This window comes from Mirounga leonina, unplaced genomic scaffold (genome assembly GCF_011800145.1).
Source record: "Mirounga leonina isolate KUSES-001 unplaced genomic scaffold, KU_Mleo_1.0 Mir_151, whole genome shotgun sequence".
NCBI classification, from domain to species: Eukaryota; Metazoa; Chordata; class Mammalia; order Carnivora; family Phocidae; genus Mirounga; species Mirounga leonina.
Genome location: NW_023270377.1, coordinates 6,335,719 through 6,356,803, shown reverse-complemented (window position 1 = coordinate 6,356,803; position 21,085 = coordinate 6,335,719). Strand labels below are relative to the sequence as shown.

General features: G+C 45.3%; 1 protein-coding gene across 3 annotated transcripts in view; it reads left to right on the top strand.

Moving 5' to 3' along the window:
* DGKD (diacylglycerol kinase delta) overlaps positions 1 to 21,085 on the top strand; it is a 131,665-nt gene that overhangs the window by 26,873 nt on the left and 83,707 nt on the right. Inside the window, exons 2-3 of one of the 3 annotated variants that reach the window (XM_035006827.1) lie at positions 14,053 to 14,163; positions 15,835 to 15,915. In XM_035006827.1, coding sequence (XP_034862718.1) covers positions 14,071 to 14,163; positions 15,835 to 15,915 — 174 coding nt within the window. In that variant the 5' untranslated portion in view covers positions 14,053 to 14,070. Of the gene's footprint in view, positions 1 to 13,909; positions 14,164 to 15,833; positions 15,916 to 21,085 lie in introns of those variants that run through there. The other 2 variants (XM_035006826.1, XM_035006829.1) reach the window with 2 other exon arrangements.

Below are 21,085 nucleotides of genomic sequence, written 5' to 3'. Positions count from 1 at the left end.
ACTCATCTGCTTTCTGTCCCTGTGGGTTTGCCTCTTCTGGATATTTCATGTAAATGGAATCATACAATACGTGGCCTTTTGTGTCTGGCATCTTTCCCTTAGCATGATGTTTTCAAGGTTCATCCATGTTGTAGCATGTGTTAGTGCTTCATTCCTTTTGATGCCGGAATAGTATGCCATTGTATGGATCGACCACATTTTGTTTATCCCTTCATCTGTTGATGTATATTCAAATTGCTTCTACTATTTGGCTGTTTTGAATAGAGCTGCATGAACAAATTATTGTTTGAATGCCTGTTTGCAGTCCCTTTGGGTATTTACCCAAGGAGTGAAATTGTTGGGTAGTTATGTGATTTTACCTTATTGAGGAACCTCTAAATTGTTTCCCACAATGGCCATGCCATCTTACATTTCCAACAGCACAACAGCAATGTAGGAGGGTTCTAGTTTCTCCACACTTGCCAACACTTGTTTTTTGTTTTTTTGTTTTTTTTTTATCATGGCCGTCCTGGTGGGTGTGAAGTGGTATCTCCTGGTATTGATTTGCATTTCCTTAGTGACTAATGATGTGGAGCATTTTTTCATGTGCTTGTTGGACACTTGTGTATCTTTGGAGAAATGTTTATTTCAGTCCTTTGCCCATTTTTTTTTTTTAAGCAATTCCAGGTTGTCACCTGTGCTGCTTTTTTTTTTTTTTTAAAGATTTTATTTATTTATTTGGAGAGAGAATGAGAGAGAGAGAGCATGAGAGTGGGGAGGGTCAGAGGGAGAAGCAGACTCCCCGCTGAGCAGGGAGCCCGATGCGGGACTTGATCCCTGGACTCCAGGATCATGACCTGAGCCGAAGGCAGACGCTTAACGACTGAGCCACCCAGGCGCCCAGTCCTTTGCCCATTTTTAAGTTGGGTTATCTTTTTGTTGTTGAGTTGGGGGTTCTTTATATATTCTGAATACTGGACCCTTATCAGATCAATGAATTCCCATTCTGTGGGTTCTCTTTTCACTCTTTTTTTTTTTTTTAGGATTTTGTTTATTCATTTTAGAGAGAGATACAGTGTGCTTGTGAGCGGGGGAGGGGCAGAAGGGGAGAGAGGGAGCGGGAAAGAATCCCAGGCAGACTGTGTGGAGCCCAACGTGACATTTGATCTCATGACCCTGAGATCATGACCCAGGCTGAAACAGAGTAGGACGCTTAACTGACTGAGCCACCCAGGTGCCTTTATTTTCACTGTCTTGATAGTGTCCTTTGATGCACAAAAGTTTTAAATTTTGACGAAGTCTGGTTTATCTATGTTTTTCTTTTCTTGCTTGTGCTTTTAGTGTTATATTTGAAAAACCATTGCCAAATCCAGGGTCATGAAGATGTACTTCAGTGTTTTCTTCCAAGAGTTTTATGGTTTTAGCTCTTTTTGAGTTAATTTTTGTATATGGCATGAAGAAAGGGTCCAGTTTCAGTCTTTTGCATGTGGATATCCCAGCACCGTTTTTTGAAGAGGGCCACTTTTTTCCAGCTGGATTTGGCCTCTCAAGCTACATACCTTAAAATCAGTTATGAGCTTCTCAGAATTGGTTGGTAATCTTGACCATTTTGGATTGGTCTCAGTGGAGTTCATAGAGGGATTCATAACAGAAGCATTCTTACAGATGGTCATGAGACAGTTAACACATTTGAAGGGTTTGAAAGGAAATATTTGTATTTCTGACTTTCTATTGTCCTAGAACTCTCCTATATTTCAAGTTTGGTTCAGTTCTTTTCATGGTTTGGGAAAATTTGCAATAAACACTCATCTTGTTAAGTCTAATCCCACTGGTGGTCTTTATATTTGAACTCTTTGATAAAGATGGATTAGTAGTCAGAAGCTGAGTGAAAAGGAAGTCCAAGAAATTGTTCTTTATCTCTTTTTTCTATGTTTTCAGGCACTTTAAGAGGGCAAGTAAAACCCAGGTTTGTCAGTACTGAGTTATGAGTCTAATTGCCCAAGTGTATTTTTACTGTCTACTGGTCATAATTGTCTAAGTGTATTTTTATATGTAGCCAGTATTGTGCATGAGCTGGAATTTTGCTGTTTATAGAAATCCTCTAGCTTCTTCACTCTCCAGCAGCACATACAGGTATAACCATTTGGGGAAATGATTTGGTGACATGTTTGAAAAACCTGGAAAGTCCATACTCTTGACTCAGTAATTCTACTGGTGGGATGTATGATGAGGAAATAGTCTTAAATATGAAAAAGCACAATGACATTATGTTTATTGCAGCATTAAATATAAAAAGTTGCAAACCCTGAGATAGTCCAGTGTAACAACTCAGTGGGTTAAGGACCAGAGCCGACATACCTTTTCCATGCTGCATAGATGGTCTTACCTCACCTTCAGAAGTGCGCGAGGGTCACCATGCGGGGGCTGAGGGCCCGGACCACACAGCTGGAAGTGGCAGAGCGAGCTGTGGCTCTTGTGCCTGCTGCAGCCGTTCAGGTGACTGAGGAGGCAGTAATGTGGACAGTATTTCGTGATGTTGGGGAAACAGAGAGGCAGTGTGTACGGAATGCCATTCAGCTGTGTGCAAAACACCGTGCATGGGAAGTAAGACGAAGAAAGTGTCCAGACCGATGCCAGGGATTAGGTGCAATGTAGATTATTTTTATTTTTACTTTTGTGAATTTTCTAAAATGAGCATATTGTATACTAAAGAAAACAAAAACAAAAGCTTAACATGCTGTCCTTCAGTTGAGGTTTCCTGACATGGATGGTATAGGATGCTGTGTGCAGGTAGCAGAGGATGGAGAAAAGTCTGCCCTTAGTCTATTCTCTGGAATGTCCTGAAACACAGTTGAAATAGTTCCAGCTGTCAGATCAAAACAGATGAAGTGTAAGGAGCCAGATATACAAAAGGGCATGACTTGTAAAAACATAGGATTTAAACTTCATAGTATCCTAATACATGAATACATTATATGCAGTATCTCAGTTATGTTCCCCTTTGTTTAAACTTTTAACTCCTGTGTTGAAAATAATGCTAAACTTATCTAGGCAGAGTTCAAGGTCTTGATATAAATAAGATACATTTTTTAAAAAAGATATATTTGAACCTGACCTTGAAACTATTTCATATATGAAATGCTGTCTGTTTTTTAGATTTGCTCATAATTATTTCAGTGTCCTTAAGCATTTGAAAAGATGAACCAGAAAGAGGTGACAGAGAAACACAAAAAAGCAGATCTGGTCACAATATATTTGGGAAAGCAGATTATTAAATAATTTGTATATAACATAACTGCAATTTTCTGTCTTATTTATGCGCCGAGAACACACTGGAAGGATGTTATCGCAGGATGTCAGTGGCAGGTGTTAGCAGTGGCTGGACTGAGTGTTCTCAAGTGAAGAAAAAGCACTTCCCGTAAGCACAGCAGCCCAGAGGCGGCTGCTTCACACAAGACTTTATTTCTCCCTTCTGTCTGAAAATGGGCAAGGGGGCACTGGAACCCAGGGGAGAGGCGTTTGAGTAGTGATGGTTATAACACTGCTTTGCATTCGTGTTGCCCTTTGCAGCGCGTGTGCATTTCCTGCTCTGGGCAGCACCCCCTGAGGTGGGGTCCGCAGGTCAGGAACTGGGGCGTAGGGGAGTGGCTGCCTTTAGCCCCAGTGGTAGCAGCTCCAGGCCTTGCATTCAGGCCTCTGGTGTGTTTCATTCACTTCTGAGTTTCCAGAGCACCCTGTCTGTACCTCTGATGGAAATTTCCAAACATACACAAAAACAGGGAGAGGAGTTTTCATCAGTCACCCAGGCTAAGCAGTCGTCAGCATTGTGTCTTTCTTGTTTCCTCTCTCCCCAGCTCCGAGCCCCGCTGTCTTCTGAGTATTTAAAGCAAATTCCTATGGTACTTCTTACTTCGTAAAAGTATCCCTCTATCAGTGCACAGTTTCCTTAAGGGTCAAGGGTCCTGTCTCTTTCATCATCATATTCCCAGCCGTACTTGCACTTAAGTGTTCAATAAATATTTGTTGAAACAAAGAGTGCATTTCATTCCACCAGTCCATGGGGAGAAGGATTGTGCTCTGTAGGCTCACAGCAGCCAGGCCAGACTGTGGTGCCTTGATTGCGCCACAGCGTGTGTGTGTGTGTGTGTGTGTGTGTACTTGGAAGTCGCTCCTGCTGCTGGTGGTTGGCTTCGCGCACGTGGTGTGCAGTGGGGATGGTTGTGCCCCCCGACACGTGCACATCTTCCATGTGCTCACCCCAGGGAAGTGGGAGGATTAGTTGTGACTGTGGTTTAGTCTTACTTGTTTTTTTTTTAATTAAAAAAAAAATTTTTTTTTAAAGATTTTATTTATTTGACAGACACAGCGAGAGAGGGAACACAAGTAGGGGGAGTGGGGGAGAGAGAAGCAGGCTTCCCGCGGAGCAGGGAGCCTGATGCGGGGCTCGATCCCAGGGCCCTGGGATCATGACCTGAGCTGAAGGCAGACGCCTAACGACTGAGCCACCCAGGCGCCCCTAGTCTTACTTGTAAGAACAAACAAAAGAAAACCTTTCATCGAGCATACTTTTTTATTTTTTCACTTGATATCAAAATGTGGAAAGAGTGGAAATCAGACATACTTGGGCTTGAACCCCACGTTTGTCCCTTCTCTGTGGACACATAAGTCCTCTCTGGATCTCAGTTTCTTCATATAGGAAATGTAACTCTTTACAGCGGTGAAGATCATATGAGATCCTGAGGCTTCCTAAGTTCCTGGTGTGGAGTAGGCCCTGCACACACACTGACTCTGTCTTCTCCCTGCCCATGTTTGTGAGGAAGGGGAATGCGCACAGTGCCTCTCTTAGGCGGGTTGTTGTGTAGTTGGAGTGGGGTCATCTGTGGAGGCCCTTAGATGGGGGCCAGTGAGAGCTGTCCTGGGTGTTGCGCCCGGTGGCGGCGGCCTCCCTTCTGTGGGAGTCCTTTTTTCTAGAGGCCTGGCTTCCTTCCCTGTCTCGTCTGCTCTGGCCCTCCCCCACCCAGAGGGAACCATTCAACCATTTTTATTATTTTATTATTTTGGTTAATTCTTCCATTGTTTCTGTTTGAAAATTTAAAAATAATAATATACACACATAGTTGCTTTTAAGTTTTATCTCTGCGCGCGCGCGCACACACACACCCCCCTCCTTACACAAAAGGTAGCAGGCTCCATATGTGTTCTGCACCTTTCTTTTTTCCGCTTAATATAAGAATTTGGAGATCATTTCATAGCTATATAAAGGTCTTCCTCATTCCTTTAACGACCGTATAGTATTCTGTTTTTGTTTTGTTTTGTTTTTTTACTGTACCATAGCTTATTCAACCACTTGCATTATCTTCAGTCTTTTGCTATGATATTTTGCGGTGGATAGCCTTGTATGGACTTCATTTTATGCTCTTTGCCAGAGTATCTGTGGGATGGGCTCCTTGGAGTGGGCGTGCAGGGCGAGAGGGTAGATGTGTGGGTTTGTCAGGTTTTGGCAGGTCCCTGTCCTCAGGGCTCGCCTCAGGCCCTGTTGGGTCGGTGCTGCCCATAGTGCTGGCTTCCCCATGGCCTCGCCTGCAGTGCCTGTTTGTGTTGTTTCTGCCAATCCCATGATGAAAATGGATTTTAGTATAGTTTTTTTTTTTTTAAATGACAGAGGTCAAGCGTATTTTCACGTGTCTAAGGGCCATTTTTACGTACTTTTTTGTGAACGGATTCTTTTAGTTTTTACCCATTTTTCTACCAGATTGTTAGTTTATTCTCAAATTTTAGAAGCTCTTATAGATTAGGCATATTAGCCCTCAATGATATTTTGCAGAAAGTTTCCTCAGATCGTGCTGTGCTTGGGCACTGGGATGATGAGGATCATTAATACAGCCTCAGCCCTTGGGACCTCCTCGATCTGGCCAGGGAGTCAGCCGCATGGTGGAGGGTCGTAGGCTTGCCTTGCACACGACAGCTAGCTCTGCCTGGGAAGTTGGAAGGGCCCCTGGAGGTGGTGGCATTTGAGCTGGGTCTCAAGCACAGGAGTTTTCTATCCGCAGTAAGATTCCAGGCAGAGGAAGGATCTGTCCAAACGCATAGGCTTAGCTGGTGTGTTTGGGTCAGATGGGTCAGATGGTTCTGGGGCTGAGGTAGTAGGCCCTGGGGTGGGTGGGAGAGGAGCCTGTTGGATTGGAAAGAGCCCTGAATGCCATGGTTGACTTCCCTCCAAGATGCAGGAGAACCAGGGGTATTTGCAAGTGGGCCGGGGCGCTTTGCTTAAGGCAGGGTGCCTATTCATGTCCTCAGGGGAGCTTTTAAACTCTGTGGCTACCTGGGCCCCTGTTGGGGGGTGGCTGGCAGCGTTTCAGAACTTGCTAGGTAATGCTGCTGGCAGTGGGAGTTGAGTACCTGCAGAAGACTGGAAGCAGGTTGGAGGGAGGATGGTGGAGAATGGAGGACAGGGGCTCCCAGACTTCAGTGTGCTCAGGTACCTCCTGGGGCTCTGGTCAGAAATTCACATTCTCAGGATTTAGGAGCAGTGGATTGCTCCTTTCACAAGTGTTCCAGGGATTCTGATAGTGGTGGACTGGGTCACCCTTGAGAGACACTGAGACACAGACAGGAGACAGAATAAATTAAGCCCAAGGTGGGGATCTGAACTAAGCTGATGGCAGAGGGCCTGAAGATGGAGCAAATCTTGAGTGATTTTAGGGGCGCCTGGGTGGCTCAGTCGTTGAGCATCTGCCTTCGGCTCGGGTCGTGATCCCAGGGTCCTCGGATCGAGCCCCGCATCAGGCTCCCTGCTCCGCGGGAAGCCTGCTTCTCCCTCTCCCACTCCCCCTGCTTGTGTTCCCTCTCTCTCGCTGTGCCTCTCTGTCAAATAAATAAAATCTTTAAAAAAAAAAAAAAGAATCTTGAGTGATTTTAAAGTGGTGTCAGGACTGGATAACCAGTTAGGGATGGGGAGTGAAGGTGGAACAAGTTGCGTATGTCTGATGCTTCTTTCAGCTTTGATGATGCTGTTAACTAAAGAGGAGATACGGGCGGTGGGAGAGCAAGTTAGAAAGTGGGGGGGTGATGAGGCTGGTTTGACATGAGTTACATTTAGAGTGTGAGGCCTTGGACCGTGGGACACCAGCGTTTGGTGATAGAACAGCCACTGATGGTGACCGAGCAGGAGCTAACTCAGCCAACCCACCTTTAGTAGACAGGAATGCATTTGGCAGATTGATGATGCCTTTACGACCCCACACTGTGCTCTCCGCCCTACCACCTTTAGGCTGCTGGCTCCCAGCTCACGGTCTCCCCATGGCTGCCACTGCCCTGGACATGGTGTCTGCATTCAAGGCGAGAGGGATGGGGAAGGGGGACTCGAAGCCACACAGGTTCTCACACATGGGTGAAGCAGCTCCCTTGCCTCCCCAGCCCTGGCAGGACATCTGTGTAGGTCTCTGTGACCACGTCTGAATCATGTGGCCAGGGCTGGGGAAGTGTGATCAGCGTTGTGATGTTGGCCGCACTTGGTACTAGCCCACTCAGCACTGAGAGCGCATTAGCAAAGAGGAGCCATACCGCAGTAACAGGAGAGCCCTCAGATTTAAGGAAGGTGGTTGGAACTCCAAATGAAGGGCAGGTCAAGGAGCAGCTCTTGGGGAATTTGGGCAATACTCTTTGGGGCCACTTTTTGGTTTTCTGCTTTGGTCCTTCCTCATAATACTGGGGACGGGAATGGGACATTTTCCTAACTCTCAGTTACATAGGGGCTTTGGGACATGGTTGCTTTTAATCTTGCAGGCAGCGCGTTGAAGGAGGAAAACCAGGGTAGTGGCAAAGGGCAAGTTGGCTTCTCTTGATTGGTAAGAAAAGAATGGTGCCGTCCTTTTTTTGTGAGTTAGCATTTTTGGGGTCTTTAGGAAAAAAACTCATGTGGGGCACCAGATACAGGGTCTGGCTGTGTGGAGTTGAGAGGACTTCTCCAGCACAGCAGTAACCCACGTGTGCCTCGGGTCTCTCACTCCTGCTGGCTGTTGGTGCCGTGGAGACACCGATGTGTCAACATGCAGTTGTGGCCCGAGGTGTGCAGACCTCTCAGCTTCAGATAGGATGTGATAGGACCGGGTGGTAGGTAGGTAGGGGAGTTGGAGGTAAGTTGCAGGTAGTTCTGAATCAGAATGAATCAGGATGAATTTGTGGATGGTGTTTTGAATTGATGAAGCTACCTTTGCTTAATTTATTTAAATCAGAGTTATCAGTAGGTTTTTAGGATTCATTTTGCCAACAAATATTTTTGGTCTGCTGTCTAGGCCCTAGGTTTGAATTCTGGTTCGTCTTTTTGCTAGTTGTGTGGCCTTGAGTGACTGACTTAATTCTTTGGACCCTCAGTTCCCTAATTTGTAAAATGGGAATATTACTACATAACTCTGAAGTTGATGGAAGGTTAATAGGTAAAAATGCCTCATATGTATTTGGTAAATATGATGGGTACTCAGTAAGCATTTAAAATAAACTCTAGGTCTTTGGGTATGTCATACTTGCCTTTTTTTATGAACAAACCATACTGTTTATGGTATTCATATCCTATAAACCATAGAAGGTTTGAGATAAGAGTGAGGGGGACCTCATGTTTCTTTGTGGTCTGTTAGTAGGCGTTTAACTGTGGACAAGTTATTCAGTCTCTCCTTGCCCAGTTTTTTTTTTTTTTTTTGCCAATTGGAATATTAGCATGTGTTTGTCCTATTAAGAAGGCAAGCAGATGTAAAAAATGCTCATGAAAATTTCAAGTGATATGCAAATTTAAGTTAATAAGTTTTACTAGCTTTTTTCCACAGAAACATTTTAATAGTTCTTTTGTGTATTAACTTTTATGCTAATATCCCCACTTTTTTGAACTTTGTGAATTTGGATGATGTGGACTAATACCAGGTTTATGTAGGTTTTTATCGGAGGACTAAAAAGGTTTAAGGACGAGTAGATCACTGATGTGAACATTGGACTAGATTTTCACTCCTCTCCCCTCTATCTTCCCCCTTCTTTCCTGGCCTGCCTGCAGCCCCTGGCCCTGTCCACTCAGGCAGGCTGGTCATCAGGAACACGTGCAAATTCTCACACTTAACCCGAGCTCTGCCTGAGATTTTACTTCTGTCCCATGCTGAGTAACATGCATGTAAACGTCAGTGCAGCATAAACACATGTAATAGATTGCATGTGTGAACCCAGCAGAGCATCAGGATGTCGCCCCCAGGGATCCTTTCTGTCCAGCATGCTGCCCTTCACATCTCTTAGTCACCATTGGACTTGCTCCACTTCATGCCCTCTGCCAGTTTTCCATTTAGTAGTTGCTTTTTCTTGTTACTCTTTTGCAGGGGTTCTTAGAATGTTCTGGATGCTGGCTCTGGCCATTGGCAGTATGGCGTGTATCTTCTCCCAGACCGTGGCTTCCCTCTTCCCTTTCTTTGTGAGGTTCTTTGATCAACAGAAGTTCTCATTTGGAATATAGTTGGCTTTAGCGGTTTTATAGTTTGTGTTTAGTATTTTTTCAATTCTCCTTTATTGTCTGCTGAAACTTTTAAAGTTCGGCCTTTTGCATTGCATCCGTAGCCCACATGTGTGAGGTGGGGGACTGAGAGCATTTTTGCTCTTGGATAACCTGTTGTCTTAGGCCCAGCAACTGACTGGTCCCTCCTTGCCCCCAGCTGGAGAAGCTGCTGCTGTCACTTGTCATGCTTTCAAGTCTGCCAGCATCTATTTCTGGGCTGTCCTGAGCCCCAAATGCTGCCTCTAGTCATGTGCTTTAAGGAATAGTCCAGGACAGGCACAGACTGTTTTGTTGTAGCGCTATACTTGGAAGCAGTGTTGGTCGTATAGAGCGGGATGCGTTCCACGTGTTCTAGCGGCCCAAGTGAGTTGTACTGCTGAGTGAGCACAGCAATACATGGAAATATTCTGCAGCCGAGAAAGATATACTCACTAATATGGAAGGGTGTTGACAGTGTATCATAACAAAAAATAGGAAGTTCAAGTACGGTATGTGCACTGTGATCCCATGTTTATAAAAAGTTAAGAAACATGTGGGTTAAAAAACCCCACCTGCCATCTTTGCTTCCTCCCATCCCGGTCACATATGGTGCGCTGTGCTCTGGCTTCGCCCTGGCAGGTCCTCCTCTGACTCCTCCCACTTGGCATCATGAGTGTGGCCTCTTGGGGCCTTTCTCCTTGCCCCTGGCCTTGTGCCCACTTTCTTCTATGCTCCCTTTGGGTTCCTGCCTCTCTGTACCCAAGCTTGGTGTCCTGGGGTTCCTGGTCCCCTGTGCCTGCCCTCCTGCTCTTTTTCCATATGGGTCTTACCAAGGCATCTCCTCTGTTAAACCTTCTCTCACACCCTGACCTCATATCCGCTGCCGTCTCTCTGCTCAGCTCCCCCTGGCATGCTTGAGGACCTCGTGGGCATGCCCCAAACGAAGCTCCCAGCCTCCCCCATGAAACCAGAGTCCTCCTCGCCTCCATCCGTGGTGGCCTTCTTCCCAGGCACCCCAAGCACTCTCATGTCTGTGTCCCTGTCTCCCTCCCAGAGGCTCAGTGTTGCTGGCTGCCCTCTTATAAAAGTTTCTGGACTGTTCTGCATGCCTCTAGGTTTCCCTCTTCCTTTCCTCCGTACTGCGGCCAAAACCATCTTTGCAAAGGTGTACCCGAGGACCTGAGACCCACAGGCCTGGCTGTCAGTGATCTGGGCATGTTTGACCAGGACTTGAGGGGCCTGTGCTTGCCTTTCCCTGCCCACTGGTTTGAAGCCTTTTTTTTTCCCCTGAAGATTTTATTTATTTCTTAGAGAGACAGCACAAGCCCACAAGCCCGAGGGACAGAGAATCTCAAGCAGACTGTGCTGAGTGCAGAGCCCAATGCAGGGCTTGTTCCCATGACACTGAGATCACGACCTGAGCAGAAACCAAGAGTTGGATGCTTAACTGACTGCGCCACCCAGGTGCCCCTGGTTTGAAGCCTTTTTAAGGTCATCTCCAGAGCTGCCTTCCTCAGTCCTTTGTTCCTGAGCAGGATGACTAAAGATTTGAGCTGCGCCCCCCCCCCCCCCCCCCCCCGCCCCAGCAGGTGCCCAGCCAGTCTCACCTGTGGGCCAGGTGCTCTCTGTCTGCTCACCGTGGGTGGCTGTGGCACCCAGGGCCACGCTTAGACTGCCGGTTTCATCCCTGGAGTCCAGCTTGGGGATTTACTTCCTCTCTCGAGGTGGGCGTCGGGCTCACTTTCCCACTCTGATTCTCAGTGCCTGCATGTGTTTTGAATCTGTCCTTTCTTATTTCTATTGGTAATGAAGGTACCCTGGATTGCTTGAAGGACAGAGTGGGCCGTTCTGTTTGTGCAAAGAACTTGACAAAATGGTTCTAAGAGCCTGGCCGCCCAGCATGTCCTGATCGAGCTGTGCTTGAGTGTGGGTTTTTGACTTCTGGTTCTCTGCTCCATTGGGCACAAGGAGGAGCCCTGCCAGCTGAGCAGTGTTTCCTGTGGGTGCCATTTACAAGCTGCCAAATGCAAAACACAGCAGATTATTCAGGGGTGTTATTTTCTTGACCACTTTTAGTTCATTGCTTTTGACTGAGTGTTTAAAAATATTCTGCAGCATATCTATAGTATTCTCGAGCAGCGAATCAGGAGAAGAAACGCAGTTTCTGAGAAAGCTTCAAAGAAATACTGGTCTTTATCTTTTCCCCAGCCTTTTCCGCTGAAACCCACCAGAGTCTTTTTCTGAGTGCTCTTGTTCTATAAATAGAACAGCGGCCCTCCTTGGTTAGCCCAAGATCGCAGCGCTCATCCGCTTTCTGAACGATTTGTGTGTGTGTGGTGGAGTGGATTGTATTTTAATTTTGCTTTTCTTTTATGTGTGAGATGTGTGGCGGGAGATGCAAGAAAAAATACTCTAGCGTTTATTCTTTAAAGATAACTTATTATAACTCTTCTGGGTCTGGGCTTGTTGGTTTTGTTGTCTTTTTTTTTTAATTTGCATTTAGGAAGGAGATGGAAGTGGTGACTTCCCGTGCAGAGGTAAGGAAGACGCGTGGGGGCGAGGAGAGGTGCCTACGCCTGTGAGCGAGTCCTGTGAAGTCAAGCAGGAGAGGCTGTCCCGGAGCGCGGTGCGGGCGCCTGTGGGTCTGCATCGCTGTGCGCAGACGTAGCTGTTCTGGGTCTCCGAAGAGCACGTTGCCATGAGTGTCCACGTGTACGTGGCTCCGAAAAGAATGTTAGGAAACAACCTGCTAGTCCTTCTGTATGGGGGATGGTTTCTACCTGCAGCTCCTGGGATCCGGGGGCGTGCGTTCTCTCTGGCTTGACACAGTTCCCGCCCTTGCGAACAGCAGTGCCTTCGTTTAGTTAAGGATGGCAGTTTCAGATTCTGTGACTGTAGTTGCATGTCTGTTCCTTTGATCATTGGGTGAGGTTGTGGTCTTCTCTCTGCTGCTGGCACTCTTTAATTACCTGGGAGAGCGGGTGGGTGATGTCCTCAGAAGTAGGGGGGGGAGTCATGTGCCACAGAACGAGGAGGGAGATTCCTCAGTAGTTCTTCTCCTGGGAGTTGGAGAAGGTTGCTGTTTGTACTGCGAGGCCGGCCGGCCAGCACAGCTCCCGTGACACCTGGCCCACGGTCACGAGCTGGCCTGTGCGGCTCCCCCTGTCTGGGAAGCTGCCCGAGAGGCGTCCTGTGGCGGGGACAAGGAGGGGAGTGGCGGCCCACACTCCCAGGTCCCCCCCTGGCCCCCTGGGTGCTGTGCGGCTCAGGTCGGGGTCCCGGTGCGTGGCCCCGTGTTGGTGGTGTGTGTGGGACCAGGGGCGTTCTTCGGCGTTCTTCTCAGGGTGGGGGTTAGCTGCATCCCGAGTTCCCTCCCTGCTCTGTTTGGAGTTGGCTGGTGGAGGGACCAGACCGCACCGGTGTTCTCCTCTTGCCTTCTGACGTGTCTGGGTTAAGTGAGGTTTCTGTGTCTGGTTTCATCTTATGTCGTCTTCAGTGGCCACAGGTCCCCAAGTGCTTTGGACAGATACTTTCTTTAAAAAGTTACTTAAAGTGCAAAGCTGTATGGGATTAGGTAATTCATCTGAAACATCTCTGAACCGGTATTGGTGTATTGGAGCAGAGTTGTGCATTCTGTCTGATTCCACAGCGAGACTTCTTGTACAATGGCCGTTTCTGGCAGCTGGGGAAAAAGAAGTATGCACGTGCCGAGAACCAGGCTCTTGTTTCAGGCACGTTGTTTATTCTTTTTGCTCGTCGTGGCTCCCAGTGGTTCAGATGTCTAATGATCAAGTAGCTCTTTGAGCATTTCACGCTGAGTGTCCTGCAGGGCTCCCCTGTCCTATTAGACCAGCCCCCGGGACAGCACAAGAGGGCAGACAGCTCCAGGAGAAGCCATGTCCCTTCGTGGCTTTTATTGAGCCAAGGTGAGTGGACTGGACTGCTGTCCACCTCAGCTGTTAAGGGAAGGAACTCCAGTTTCCTGGTGGACTGATCAGATTTATGGGATGAGAGGAGTTTCAGTGACTTTGGTTGTGGCAGTTCTCTCTGACAGTTTGGGCAGAGGCACATGCCTAGCTTGTGAATGGGGTGAGGGTCGAGTGGGGTGCAGGCCTGGAGCTGCGCTGAACCCCATAGCAAGCTACGTCGACAGTTTTGGCAGCAGGATCCTGAGAAATGGCAGGAGGCCAGAGAACACGGAGATGGGGCCAAGAATAGCTGAAAAATACCAAATGCTGAAGTTAGAGAATGCTCTGGCCCCTTGCTGCTCACTGTGGCCCTGCGAGTCTTCTTGTCCCCTTCTGTGGATCCCCTGGGCATGGCCAGGCACACTGTGGGCCCCTGACACCCTCACTGCTCAGGCACGCCATAGTCCCTCAGAGAATTGTGTAGCCCTCCCGGGCAGCGCGCTTGGCCTGTCCAGAGGCCAGGGTCTAGGGAGAGCGTGACAAGTACTTCAGTCAGGCCCCTGGCCTACACACACGCACTGGCCCGTCTGTGCGGTTCCACGGGATGGGCTCGAGGGCACCGTGCAGACGCTTGCTCATGGATCATTTCTGTGCTTTCAGACCGTCATCAAGGAGGGGATGCTGACCAAACAGAACAATTCATTCCAGCGATCAAAAAGGAGATACTTTAAGCTGCGGGGGCGAACGCTGTACTACGCAAAAACGGCAAAGGTGAGGTGCTGTGGAGACCACTTGAGAACAGACTCGGCAGGGGCCGCAGGGGAGAGCTTCCCTACCGAGTCCGCATCCTGGGACAAACCTCCACTGCTTACAGCTGTTATTTCCAGCGAGTTTGGTAATACTCCAGGGTGCTAGCTTTAATTTGTCTCAAGGCATGTTTTATTTCTTATAAACTTTGGCTTTTACTCACTTTTCTTTTCCTTAATGTCCTATGTCACCATTGGGGGAAGGGGGAAATGTCGCAGAAATAATCAAATTACAGTTAAAGATCTTTCTTTTGGAAGAGTTGGGGGTCACAGGCTTATACATTTCTTATGGGCTAAAATATCTTTTTTTTTTCTTTAAAAGCTCTTTATTGACAAATGCTTTTAAAGAAACTGTCAATTTATAATTGACAAGCAAAAAGCTATAGATATTTAATGTATACAACTTAATGAGTTTGGAGATAAGTAGTACATACGTGTGAAACTACTTGAAGCTGTTTTTGGAGCGTATTGGGCTTGTTGGTGTGTGAACAGAACGGTGAAGTTCTGTCTCGAGGCCTCTAGCCGAGCTCCTCCTTCCCCTGTGCCCGCTTGTGCGTGAGCTTTGCAGCGAGAGTCACCGGGCTTGAGTGGAAGACAAGGAGCCACTGAAAGCCACTGAATTCCGTTGTGTTTAAGCAAATGTGTGTTTGTAAAGCTAGTTTTGGTGTTCTGAATACCAGTATTGTATCGGTATTGTTGTCAATACTGATATTTTGGTATTAAAATGTAAATGATTCAGATTCCAGATTTTTTTTTGAGATGTATCCGTAGAGAGTGCATTAAAATTTGAAATTGAACAGAGCAACTTGTTTAGAGAGGGTTCTGACCACATCCCTCATTAAAAAAAAGAAACCAAAAAAACAAAAAACCGCTTGTAGTTATTTTAGTTCTGTGTGTGTGTGGGGAGAGATTTTGGGGGAGGAGGTTCGTTACTTTAAAAGGGTGAGTCTCTTTTCTAAGTCATTAGCATTTCCTCCAGGTGTTCCCAATGGAATCCTCTTAGAGGGGACAGTAAGGTAAACAGGAGATGGGCACTGTGGGGATTTGGGGGGAGAGTGGAGAGGAAATAGGTTGGGGGGAAGGCCCCCAGTGTAATTCCCAGTGCTCCTTCTGGAGCCTGGCTGTCTCCCTCTCCAGGACTAGATTCCTTCTGGTCTGCTCCTTTGGTTTTTTTCATGGCCAGATCCCTTCTATTTGGGTTGGTCTCTCTTCCTAGAATCATTGATTTTAGCCAGGACCTTTCCCCCTAAGTGTGCCAGCTGGAAGGACAGAGGATCCTCAGGCTGGAGCCCTGCTCCCTCAGGTGGACTCTGTGTGAGGGCATGTTTCACATATAAAAGTGAAATGCTGATTACAAAAAATAAATACGGAAATCACAGTGGTTTTTTGTTTTCTTTTGTTTTTCTCCACTAATGCAATCACTCATGAACTCCTGGCTTAAAAAACACTCAGAGGTCTACCTGTGAGCTCTGTGCTCTTGGTTAGAAGCAGGTAGGGTGGACGCAGTCCATGTAGTTATCAAGTGCTCAAGTCCCGAGGTGCTTGGCGTTGTGGGTGCTTGGCTGCGGGTGAGGGAGAGTGGCTGGGCCAGGGGCCTTGGCCCCGCACTGACCGTGGTGCCCGTGTCTCTCTCCAGTCGATCATATTTGATGAGGTGGACCTGACAGACGCCAGTGTGGCTGAATCCAGCACCAAGAACGTCAACAACAGTTTCACGGTGAGACTCTGGACCACACCTTTATTGATTCCTCACCACATTTTGCTTTCCTTTTTAATTTGAACAAGTGTGTGTGAGCAGTTCAGACCTTTTTATTTTTTTCTGATTGGAACACTTCCTGGCAAATTTTGAATTTAATGTTGAAAATAATAGAATGATTGGAGAAGAACTGAGAATTTGGCACATGTAAGCTCAAGTGAACAAGAGGGTCCAAGTGAATTTTTTAACATGTTGTTGTTTACATTTCTCTAACAGTTTTGCACAGAGGTTTGTTTTTTATGATTATTGTAGAAAATTTGGAAAACATAGGAAAATATGTCGAAACAACCATGATTCAGCTACCTCAAAACACATGCTGTTGGTATTTTGACATTTTGGTGTGTTTCATTACATTTAAACTGTTTCCCTCCCTACCCCCAAATTTATAGAAGTTACACTGTACTTTTTGCGAAAGTTCCAAATGCCTAAAATCATGTGACCTCACCACCCAGAGGTAGCCAACTGCTCACTCTAGAGTGTTCATCTTTATTTCTAAATACCTGTGCCTTCCCCCTCATACACCATGAGATTGTTGTGATCCTTTTATTTTATACCTGTTTTTTTTTTTTTCCTCTTGACAATTTATGGTGGACATTTTCCCATGTCAGTTGATCAAAATGTACCTCATGTTTTTTAATGGCTATATAGGTAGCATTTCTGGTATGACTACAATTTTGGGTTCAGGGGCCGACTTTAAAATCTGTCTGTATTGAGTGTGATTCTAATGGCAGGAATGGGATATTTAAACGTATGTTTCTCTGTATTATTAAGCCAGCCAGTCTAGAAGCAAAGTATGCTCCCTGATTTTTTTTTTTTTTTTCCAATTCTTTTATAACTCAGTCAAAGTGGGTAATTTTCTTTACATTTAGGATCTGACATTTTGGGTTAGTGTTAGTTTCAGATACTTTCAGGTTTTGTTTTATTTATTTATGGGCTGATTATTGATGTTGCTGACGTGAATGGGATTTTCCTTCCCCCATTTAGACTTCTACTTATTTTGTTTTGATATAACTAACTACTTGGTTTTGGTTCATGGCTTATCGAATTAGTCAGACTTTCCTGGTGGTCTCTCTTATTCTTTGTTTTACTTGGAATATTTTTATTTTTACTCCATTAATTTTATTGTTTACTTACTGGCTAGGGAGAGACTTTTAAAACTATAAGTGGATTATTTTGTGATTTGTGGCTTTTAGACTTTTTAATAGGAATAGGTATTTTATTGGGGTGTTTTTGAGCATTAATTTATTGTGTTGGTTTTAGGTATTTGTGCATTTCCTAATAATAAATTGTTCTTGGTAATGTTAAATTTTGCAGCCTAATTTTGTGTTTAGAATGTTCCTATCTAATGTGTATGGATGGACATTTCCTTTGGGGCAGGAGGTAACTTTTGTTGTGTTTTGATCTCAGAGTTATACTAGTCTCATAAAATTCACTTAGTAACTTTCCATGACTTTATGTGTTCCAGAACACTTTATAAAGCTTTAGAATTGATCGTTTCTTGAAAGTATGAGAGAACTTACTTTAAATTCTCTGTCATAAAGACTAGTCAGAGAGTGGGCGCCTGGGTGGCTCAGTTAGTTAAACGTCTGCCTTCGGCTCCAGTTATGATCCAGGGTCCCAGAGCCCAGCATCGGGCTCCCTGCTCTGCAGGGAGCGTGCTTCTCCCTCTCCCTCTGCCTGCCGCTCCCCCTGCTTGTGCTCTCTCTCTCTCTCTCTGTCAAATAAATAAATAAAATCTTAAAAAAAACCAAAACACAAAAAGCCTTAAAAAAAAAAAGACTCTTTATGGGAGGTAAGGCTGTGAAAAGTTTTATTTTCACTTTCTGATCATTTGAGCTTTTTTACTTCTTGACTCCATTTTTATAATTTACTTTCCCACTTATCCCACCTTTAAATTCAGTAGCTCGGATTATTTGCACTTTAAACCTCAGTGTCTCTGGTTATATCCCTTTTGCATTTCTAATATTATTTGTTTAGCTTTTGTTTTTCTTGTCAGATTTCTTTTTTTTTTAAAGATTTTATTTATTTATCTGAGACAGAGAATGAGAGAGACAGAGAGCACATGAGAGGGGGGAGGGTCAGAGGGAGAAGCAGGCTCCCTGCGGAGCAGGGAGCCCGATGCGGGACTCGATCCCGGGACTCCAGGATCATGACCTGAGCCGAAGGCAGTCGCTTAACCAACTGAGCCACCCAGGCGCCCTTCTTGTCAGATTTCTTAAACTCCATCCCTTTTGTTGTTTTTGTAAGAGAACCAGTTCTTGGATTATTGATCAGTTCCATTTTTCTGGTACCTAATTCAATTTCTGCATTTATATTTATTGTCTCTTTTTTGCTTTTCACAACTTTTAAAAACAACTTACTGGGGCGCCTGGGTGGCTCAGTTGGTTGGGCGACTGCCTTCGGCTCAGGTCATGATCCCGGAGTCCCGGGATCGAGTCCCGCATCGGGCTCCCTGCTCAGCAAGGAGCCTGCTTCTCCCTCTGACCCTCCCCCACTCGTGTACTCTCTCTCTCTCTCATTCTCGCTCTCTCACAATAAATAAATCTTTAAAAAAAAAACAAAAACAACTTACTGATTAGCTTATTCTTCTGTTGTGTGTGTGTGTGTATAATCATACTGACAATAAAATTATATACTGAAAATATGAGGGACTCTGAATTGAACTCTGAGTGCCTTTCTGTTCACATTCCAAAAGTTGTTTTTTCTCCTGGTAGAAAAGTGTTACTAGAGTCAAATTACTGATCATTCAAGTTATTAAAGAAAATTTTGAACTATATAAATATAAATAGGAAATTTAAAACCATCCATATTCCTATTACCCAAAGATACCTGGTAATATATTTTGGTTGATGTCATCCCACAAATACATTTTATAAAATACGGTTTTTAACCTTCTTTCTTTAACAATGAGCTTTTCCTCTCAACCTTTAAAATCTTGTTTACTGATACTACATAGTATTCTAACATATAAATGTGTAAGTTTATTTAAGCAGTCCCTATTATAGTGAATGTTACATTTTTTTCCTATCATAAATAATATTGTGATATACACTTGTACACAGATCCTTTGGTGCATTTCTGATTATTTCTATAAAATCTTAGAAATGGAATTCCATTTGAGGTACAAAGTATGAACTTTTAAAAGGCTGTTGACAAATAAATGAGGTACTGAATACATGTTACAGCTTGTATGAGCCTTGAAAACATGATGCTGAGTGAAAGAAGCCAGACACAAAAGGCCACATATCTTACGATTCCTTTGATATGAAATGTCACAATAGGCAAATCTGTAGAGACAGAAAGTAGATTAGTGGCTGGGAGGGGGTGTGGAGGAGGGGGGAATGACTGCCGGAGATACAGATTTTTTTGAGGGGATGACAGAATATTCTAGAATTACATACAGGTGGTGGTTGCAGAACTTTGTGAGTATGCTAAAACACACTGAATTGTATACTTTAAAAGGGTGAATTGTGGGGCACCTGGGTGGCCCAGTCATTAAGTGCCTGCCTTCGGCTCAGGTCATGATCCCAGGGTCCTGGGATTGAGCCCTGCATCGGGCTCCCTGCTCAGTGGGAAGCCTGCTTCTCCCTCTCCCACTCCCCCTGCTTGTGTTTCCTCTCTCACTGTTTCTCTCTGTCAAATAAATAAAATCTTAAAAAAAAAAGGGTGAATTGTGTGGGAATTGTTTCTCAGTAAAAATAAAATGGAAGAAATAGGATGGTACTATGCTTTTGGTACTATATGAGTTAATATGGAGCTTTGTCAGCTGGATCTGAGAATGAACCCTGATTCATACATTGTCTCTATGGGAAAATGTGTTCTGACTGCCAAACACTTGACTTCCAGATGTAGATCCTGTCTGCGTTGGAGAGACCTCTGGAACTCCATCTCTGTCAGGTAGTCATGGATAATTCCCAGCCTTCAGGACAGAGGCACCAAGTCTTTTACATTTATTTTCCATTTCGTTACTGCTTTAAAAACTGCCTTTTCATCTGAGGATGTGCTGAAAGGACCAGAGAAAGATTAATACTAAGGTTCCCCAGAAACATTCCAAGATAAGGAAGCTCATCCCATGAGTGATTCATGATGGCATGTGGAATATGGAGATAAATGGGGAGAGCTTGCGGTCCAGTTCCCCCCAGTCATGCTTCTGTAGAGAGTCTGACAGTTCTGGGGCTGCAGGTGATAGAAATATTTTCTTTGCTTAAAATTCACACTTAATGATTATCCCTCTTTCTAACCCCCTGCGGTGTTTACTGTCTGAACTCTGAACCAGTTGTGTACCATACAGCGAACTGCCGGAGTCTCTATGTGGTCTCTCTTCCATCGGCTGGGCCCTCGTGGACTTTGCCAGTGCCTGGCACACATGGTCAAGGCACAAGAGCAGAATGAACAAATGTATTTGCCCAGAAGCTATGACATTTCCTGGAACATCTCATTTGGTTTTCCAACTATTCCAGTAGTAATTTCCCATTTTCACAATTTCTACTAAAATTGCATGCCTGATACAAACAACGAGTCAATGAAAGCGGCTGCTATCATGAATCAGTTAATGGTTGGGAACCTTTTGTAGCTGGAGAAGCAGGAGTAAATTCCCTCCACAGTGCAAAAGGCTCCATTTTTATTCCTCCTCCACATGGCCAGAGAACCGCACTGTAGAGAAATTGGGACCCGTGGGACAAGAGACTTCAAGGGAGATATTTGGGGAGAGGAGAGATTTTTTAGACAGGCTGGATGGAAGAGGTGGAACAAGCGAGACTTATGTAACTAGACAGGGGTCTGCTTGTCCCCCTAGTCTTTAAGAACAAAGCGAAGCTGAGATGAAGCTAAAGACATAAGGACTGCCTTTAGAATCTTCATAGGTGGTACGGTGGTGGTGGGAGCTTTCAGAAGATGGGGAGTAGAGCTGACAGTGTCCTCTGCCTTCTCACCTTCAAGTGGGGCCACCCCTCACAAGGCCAAAAACAAAGTGGCATGAAGAAGAAAAGGGGATTTGCCAACTTTAGATCCCAGCCTCTGTAATAATGTGAAATTGTATGTTTTTGATGATTGAACATGTTAATACTAATCAGTGAAAACTTAAAGACTTTCAGAGACGTCATTGCCCACTTGCCCTTAGAACTTACGTCAA